We start from the raw sequence: 7,476 nt of genomic DNA, 5'->3' as shown, positions 1-7,476 counted from the left end.
GGAGGAGGAGGAGGAGGCGGCAGAGGAGGAGGAGGAGGAGGCGGCAGAGGAGGAGGAGGAGGAGGCGGCGGCGGCAGGGGAGGAGGAGGAGGCGGCGGGTCCAGCAGCAGAGCTGGAAAAGCTGTCTGTAGGGCAAGATGAGGCAGTAGGGCTCAGACAGGGGCTGAAGCAGGGAGCCGGTGGGGCAGAGGGAGCCGACACAGGAAGCGTGGCTGGGGCTGAGCCAGGCGAAGCCTCAGAGACAGGGCCACCCAGAGAGGGACCGGGGCTAGCTGAGGGGCTCCCAGAGCTAGAGGATGAAACACCCACAAACACACTGGAAGAGACGAGCTGCAGGGAGTAGCAAGCAAGCAGCCGCTGAGGAAATGCTGGGGAAGGCAACATCCCCCCAGACAGCTTCACCCCTCGGGCAGTGTTCCAGGCTGGGCACTCAGAGGCAGATGAGGAGCTGGGCGGAGGGGCAGAATAGCCCCCTACCCCGTAGCAGCCAGGGAAGGGGGCGACGAGCCCCCAGGGCAGTGCAGAGAGAACAGAGCTCAGGGCCACAACCCTGGGGCACAGCCTGCCCTGAGCAGGGCCCATTACCCCCGGATGAGGGAAAGGCTGCTGGACCACTTGGGAGAAGGCACAGCACAGTCAGCAGGGCTGCTGTATGGTGAGAGGGAGCCCCAGGGCTGGGGCCTGGCCCTGCAGTGACACAGGAACAATGCTGTCCCCACCCTGGGGCCACCAGCCCCGATGTGTGGCAGAGCCTGCTGCCTCCCTGCCCTAACTCATCAGCTCCAGTGCCTTTCAGCTGGACCCTGCTGAGCTTTGCTGGCTGCGAAATAAAAGCTCTTCCTTGGCACCATGTGCTGGATTTGTTTCTGGACATGACCAGCTTCCCTGATAAAAGCCCACACCTGTGCCTTGCCCTGGAGCCAGTGGTGCAGGGATGGGGTGAGGCATTTTGCTCTACCCTCAAAAGAGAGAATTAAAGAGGTTGTATTCCACCCACATTTAAGCTCCCAAACCTCTCCCCTGAGAGAGCTGTTTTCTTGCAGTAGCACCACGTGAGCTTTTGCCCAGCATCACCAGCCCTTCCAGGCAGGGGTGAGAACAGGACCAGCACTACAAGTGTCAGTCCTGGGGAGGCTTCACTGTAAGATGAGGCTGGGCTGCACCCTGTGCCTCAGGGAAGGCCTGAGAGGCCCCAGCCTTGCCCTGGGCTAGTCCTCAGCTGGGCCCCTCACTGTGCCACAGAGGCAGAGGGGCAGCGCTTGGGACAGAGGCACCTGGACACCTCTGGGCACTGGAGACCTAATGGGACTCCAGGGAGAAAGCATGGAGGGAGGACTGTCTGCCCAGCGTCTCACTGCTGCCTACATCCTTCCTGGGGCTGAAGGGTTTCCTACGGCAGAAGTCCCCAGGCAAAGAAGAGGGATTGTACCCACACAGCCCCTGCCCAACCCTCAGGCTGCCATGTGTCCCTGAGCAGACCTTGCTGGAAGAAAACAAAGGAAGATGGTGGTCAGGGGATGCACCTGGCTTGGGGGACCTCAGGGCTCCTCTCACAGCTTCTGCTCTGACATGAATAGTGTGGACAGCCGGGGTGACACAGGGCACAGGGACATCTGTGTCCCAGCAGCCCTGCAGGAGTGGTGCCAGGATGGCACAATGCAGGAAATGCTCTGACTCAGCCAAGGTGCACAGATAGAAGAAGCCAGAGCACCAATCCAGGTCTCGGTATAAGTACAAATTTATTCTCTTTCCAGAGCAGAGATGGCACGAAGCAGCAATGACAGCAGCACCACAGTACATGATTACCAGAGCCTTAGCCAGCCTGTTCCCGTCCCTGCAGCATCCCAGCTCTCGAACACAGCCTGAGCCCTCAGCCTGGCCCCCGCTGCTCCCTGCACTGGAGCCAGCACCTCTGCCCTCCTCTTGCCTTTTCATTCCTCCAGCTCCCCTCAGGCTGGGTACTCCTGTCCTCATCCTCGGGCCAAAACTCCCCCCACACTCCCCCCATCCTGCCACTGGGATAACAGAGGGGGGTCCGGCCAGGTCTTGCAGGCTGGCCTGTGGTCCCTCACCACACAACGCTTACAGCCAGGCTAACACCAGTGCCACCACCACTGCACTCCTGTTGCTTGCCCGGGTGTGGGAGGGGATGGCAAGGACAGCAGCCTGCACTGCTGCTAGTGTGCAGCACAGACCCCAGACGCCTGGCCATGACGTTTGGCCTGCCTCATCCCTGAGGCTTTGCCCCTCTGTGGCACATGGAAACTGACTGCACCTGTGCCTCCAGACACCGCCTTGGTCTGAACCTCCCTGAACAGCTCATCCCTGCATCCCGTCCCAGCCAGCGACAGCCCCATCCCTGTCCTCACAGCAAGCCCTGTTTTGGGCAGAATGTCACACTGGCATGCAGCCCTGCATGCACCCTGCTCTGTGAGCTCAGGTATCTCACCCCTCCACAACCTGTGGCCCCAGAGCACCAGGATCATCTCAGCCTCCGCTCTGGGGCACCCCACAGCACCTGACTCTACCTCTTTCTCGACATAACACTGTATGAGACAGCCACCCTGAGGAAGCCTTTGGGGCCAGGAGCCACCACCATCGAGCTACCTGCCAGCTTGCAGAACAGCCTCCTCCACTGCCCAGTGGGACTGGGACTCATTTGCTTCCAGGGAATGTCTCTGGCCCATCAGCCCAGCTCAAACTGGGGGACAGCAGCAGGGCAGCTGCTCCTTGGGGGCAGCGAGGAGGCACCCTGCCTGCCCACACCACTAAGCTCCTGCATTGCAGCCCAACATCCCGTGGGCCCCAGGGCTGGAGCTATGGCTGGAGAAACCCCTTCCTGCAGCACCATGGGGATGAGCTGCGCAGGAGCCCAGGCTCTCCAGGGATGGAGCTGGGTCTGGGCAGGACAGGCTCTCTGTCTGTGCAGGGGCACAGCTCCCTGGGAAAGCAGGTGGGACAGAGTACCTGCTGCTGGTCCGGCCCTTCACTGAGTGCCCAGTCCTGCTCCAAGGCAGCACCAGCAACATGGAAGGTGCTGGTCCCCACGGGAGTGGATGTTGGGCTGGACTGAAAGTGAAGGACAGTTACGCTTAAAGTGTTAGAATTTAATGGAGTGAGTCCATGAAAGTATTTAGGTACAGAACATGTATATATAATATATATAAATATATGCAAATTAAATGATAAGGCTCTGTTATAAAGACCCTCTCAAGATAAGGCTACTAGCTGGGCTGAAGCTCTAACATGGACTCATCCCTACTCCGTAAATCTCACAGACTCTCCCCACCACACCGTATGTGCTGGCTGGCTGTAGAGCCCTGGGTGGCAGAGAGAGTACATAAGGCTGGCAGCTAGATGCTGTTAGAAAGAGTTCTTTTTAAAACTGTATGGCTCCAGAAGAGTTTTGGTGCCCATAAACCTGGAGGCCCCTGGGCACAACTGAAGAGGAGCGGGATGCTCAGCTTCGCATCCCCCAAGGGAGTGCTGGGAGAGACAGGCAGCCTTCACCTTTCACCGCTTGAGTTCGTTCTTCTGACCCTTTCCACCCAGGCTTCGACATTGTAGCCAAGTTACCGAGCCAGCCTCCTGGGGAGCCCACAGTCCCACTCCTGCATGACCTATGTTGCCCTGAGATCTTCTGGAGCTGACAAGCATCCTGCACGACCATCTCAGAGGAAGTCTGTGTGAGGTCTGCCGCAGCACAGGGAGCATGGCAGGGAGAGGGGGAGGTAGGAAAGCAGGCAGGTAGCTGGTTAGGAAAAGCCTCTGGCTCACAGGAGTTGTTAGATAAGGGAGGTCATACCTGAAAGAGAAATGGTCAGGAAAATAGGACCCAGAGCCACCTGGTTAGGATGGGGCTGCTGCAGAGCCAGAAGGATCCTGCTCAGGAATGACAAAGTGGCCAAGGGTCTACAAGAGCAGATGGGGAAGCTCTCCCCCACCTCATATTAGTGCTGGCACAGAGCAGTGTCTCCCTGCTGGCACACACATGGGCAGCCTGGGTGAAGGACTGAGTGCTGCTCCTGGGCTGGAGCACAGAGGGACAGCAGAAAGACCAACCCCAAAACCCACTGGGCAAGTGGACCACTGTCCACACTTACAACTCCCAGTCCCCATCCCTGCAGGGAGGAGCCATCCATGAACAGCTAGGAGAGCTTGCACCATTTCTTCCATTGTGCCAGTTAACTGGGGCCTCGACCTCTCCTGGAAAGGGATCTGGGCAGGGATGCAGCGAGGAGGTGGCTCAAGGTGATCACTGCAAACTTGATGCTGGCAGGTCTGTCCATCTTCGCAGGGGAGAGACCCACAGGGTGCGGGGTCCCAAGCAGGGCAGGAGGCTGCTTTGCAGCTCATCTGAGGAGTTGGTCCATACTCTTGGCAGCTCTGATTGCCTCTTCTTGCAGGTGTGAAACCTCCTCCTCATCCTCTCTGCACCCAGGCCACACACCAGTCCCAGCAGCGCCGCGGCAGCATAGCTCTTGGCTGTAGGTACTGCGGGGGATTGGCCGTCGCAGGGAAGCTGGGACCAGGGCAGGGGTCTGCGGGGAAAACCTCATCTGAGGGAGCAGTAAGAGGCCAGAGAGGCGGATTTCACTCGAGTACCTCGAGAGTTGGGGAAGGCGCTCCGCAGCTTCTCCATGATGTCTTCCAGGCACACGCCGACCTCCTGGGTTTTGGCTTCTACCTCATCTGCAGTGGGAAAGAGGGCAGGGGGGTGAGCAGCATCTTTGGGCATCCACCTTGCATCTTTGCAGGATGACAGGACACAGGCAGCTTCCTGCAGCATTAAACCAAGGGAGCAGGGCCTAGACCTCAGCACAACCCCAATCCCCACCTGCAGTTTCGGTGTCAGGGGTGTTGTGCTCTTTCTCCTTTGCCTGGCTGCCTTCAGACTGATGTGGAGATGAAACCAAGGAAGATGCTGCTGAACCATTGCCATCTGACTCTGTTGGAGGCTGGAGAGAGAAGGGGGGGTTCTCACAACCCTCTGTCCTTTTTCTCCCCACTTCTGACCATCCCTTTCTGCCACTGTCGCAGCTCTGTTATGGCAAAGGTCACCCCAAGGATGGGCTTCCCCAGATCCTTGCTCAGAGTACCTGCAGTAGCAGCTCTCTCAGCCGGTGCAGCTGGGACTCCAGCTGCTTGTTGTGGTCCTCCAGGATCTGCATGCGGGTCTCCAGGCGGCTCTTGTGCTGTCGGAGGATTCGTGCTTCTGCCAGGAGCTCATCATTACGTGGATCTTGCACTGATTCAGGGGAGCCTGTAGCCAAGGTTGGAGACTCCACTGCCTCATCATGCTGCCATTTCAAACGTCTCAGCTCTCCCTGGAGGACCCTGCAAGATAGTCTAGGTCAGCATCGCCACTCTCCTTCCTAGAGACTGCTGAAAACACCCAACAGCTGCACACTTTGGGGTGGCTCATGACTCAGAGTCAGAACACCCCTGGAAGCTTTTGCCACATGTGAAGCTTGAGAACCAGCACACTCTGAGACTTTTTCCCTGCACTGCAAGGTGGTTTCCCTGCAGCTCTACCCAACTTGCGAAGTTTAAAAAAGACACACAACTGCTTCCTAAGAGGCTGAGAACAAAGGCAGGGAAAGCATCACCTCCTCATGAGACAACCTGCCCTGCTCAGACCCTCACCTCATGTGGTCCAGAGGGGCTCACAGACAAGAAACACAGCAGTGGGTCACTTCAACCATTTTGGGGTTCAGGAGGGGGACAGGTTCTGGTGATGGGAACAGGAACATTTTGGGGAACAGAGTCTTCTCCCTTCCTTGGAGAACACACCATCATTGAGTGCTCCCATGAAGGTTTTAGGGCTCAACCCAGACACCCTGCAAACCAGCCCACTTAGCTCCTCTGATGCCCCCCTCCAGCCCCAGCAGCTGGCTCCACTCTGAGCTCTGCCAGGCTTCTCCAGCCCCCTCCCCTTAGGCTACAAACCCCACTTTCAGAGTTGCCCATGCCCTACCTGTTTTCATCCTCTAAGTGAGCCAGGATTCGCTCCAGCTCTCCCTTGTCATCCATGTTGAGGCTTCCTGGAACCTGCTGGCTGCCCCCAGGCTCTCTGTCAGTGATGGGGCTGGAATGGCGCAGCAGGTACTGGTCCTCGTCCCTGTTGTGGCAGGTGAAGGAACATGAGTCTCATGGGATTTGTGTGCCCTTGGGGAAGGACAGCCTGGAGGGAGGTGCTTTCATATGGGAGCTCATTCTAGCTGCTCCAGGGCTAGAGCTCAGGAGCAGCTCAGCACCCCCAGATAGCTGGGGATGCCTAAGAGTCTCAGACTCAAAGGAGCTGGGAAGGAAAATATTTCTACACCCTGGCTAGGCTGGGATGAAGCTACAGGAGCCCTGACTCAGCGGGAGGAGGGAAAGAAGGCAAAACTCACAAGCTATCATCAGGGGACAGGCTGTCACTGAAGAAGGAACAGTTCTGATTTTCCATCTCTGCAAGCCTGGAGGAAAGAGAAACAGGTTGAGATATGGTCAGAGACACCCCGAATGTCTGCTCAATACACCCCTGCAAGACCCCTCTCTGGCAGGGTCTCCCAGCCAGCCTGCACCTGTCTGCCCCTCTTTACAGGCTTTTTAGAAAATAAAAGACACTGCTGCTCTGAGTTAGTCTCCAGACAGTCTCTGGAATAAAGGGCTGCTGCCATGCAGCCAGCTCAGCCTCTTCTCACATAAGCAAAGGAGATGGGTGAAAGCATATCAGATCCAGCCTAGGGCCTGAGCTACAGGCTCCCTGTGCTTCTTGTGTGCCCACTCTGCCTGGACCCATGGTGAGGGTAGAGACATTACAAACCACAAGACAGCAGCAATGGGAAGCACACAAGCAGCACTGGTGAATGCACAGGCAGAGCAAGACATGGAGGGATCTGCCTGGCAAGAATCCAACCAAGAAGGTACATGGAAACTGCTTCACTGCTAAGACATCTGCTGTCAAATGCAAGGTGTTTGCTGGCAATTTGCACGGCATGAGCCATGGCCCAAGCAGGAGCAGAGTGGTGCAGGCAGGTTTGTCTGGCCTTGCAGCTGCCCCTTCCCAACAGCACTTCAGCCTGAGCCTCCACAGCCACCTTCTGCCTGCCAGATAGCATGCTGGGGAGTGTTGAGGTGGTTGAGGGCAGCAGGAGCTCCCCGTGTGTCTGCCCAGAAGCCCCTCCACACCCATTGGGGTCATGCTCCGTGCCCTGGCATGACAGCAGTGCCCAGCGGTGATACCTGCTGGCGAAGTGCTCGATCCGGGAGTGGGTGTCAGCGTGCGGTAACATCGGGGAGGAGGCTGGTCTGGAAGAGACACACACTGGTCAGCAAGGCTTGGCAGTCCTCGCTCAAAGCTAGGGCTTGGAGAGGCTGCCCTGGTCTCACCTGAGCTGAGAAGAGCCAGGGACAGGCTGGATGAAGACTGAAATTTCTGCTCCTCCAAGAACTGGGTGCTGTACCACCCCCAGAGCAAGCCCCACCCCC

The 7,476-nt window shown here is 57.7% G+C and overlaps 2 protein-coding genes across 7 annotated transcripts in view; one reads left to right on the top strand and one right to left on the bottom strand.

Annotated features, from left to right (window-relative positions):
- Nucleotides 1-3,650, top strand: part of LOC113480134 (aryl-hydrocarbon-interacting protein-like 1) — a 5,865-nt gene extending 2,215 nt beyond the window's left edge. The window contains exon 6 of the mRNA XM_026848753.1: nucleotides 3,553-3,650. Within this exon, the coding sequence (XP_026704554.1) occupies nucleotides 3,553-3,650 (98 nt within the window). The remainder of the gene's footprint in view (nucleotides 1-3,552) is intronic.
- The window catches only part of DRP2 (dystrophin related protein 2), a 30,005-nt gene continuing 24,249 nt past the window's right edge, over nucleotides 1,721-7,476 (bottom strand). For 4 of the 6 annotated variants that reach the window (XM_026848271.1, XM_026848276.1, XM_026848273.1 and 1 more), the window contains 7 exons: nucleotides 7,231-7,296; nucleotides 6,396-6,461; nucleotides 5,978-6,121; nucleotides 5,100-5,337; nucleotides 4,838-4,958; nucleotides 4,606-4,692; nucleotides 1,721-4,494 (listed from right to left, as the gene is read on the bottom strand). In XM_026848271.1, the coding sequence (XP_026704072.1) occupies nucleotides 4,256-4,494; nucleotides 4,606-4,692; nucleotides 4,838-4,958; nucleotides 5,100-5,337; nucleotides 5,978-6,121; nucleotides 6,396-6,461; nucleotides 7,231-7,296 (961 nt within the window). In that variant the 3' untranslated portion in view covers nucleotides 1,721-4,255. Of the gene's footprint in view, nucleotides 4,523-4,605; nucleotides 4,693-4,837; nucleotides 4,959-5,099; nucleotides 5,338-5,977; nucleotides 6,122-6,395; nucleotides 6,462-7,230; nucleotides 7,297-7,476 lie in introns of all 6 variants that reach the window. The other 2 variants (XM_026848272.1, XM_026848277.1) reach the window with 2 other exon arrangements.

This window comes from Athene cunicularia (genome assembly GCF_003259725.1).
Source record: "Athene cunicularia isolate RWA chromosome 4 unlocalized genomic scaffold, athCun1 chr4_part3, whole genome shotgun sequence".
NCBI lineage: Eukaryota > Metazoa > Chordata > Aves > Strigiformes > Strigidae > Athene > Athene cunicularia.
The sequence above is the reverse complement of the archived record's forward strand: the minus strand, read 5'-3'. Positions and strand labels throughout refer to the sequence as shown.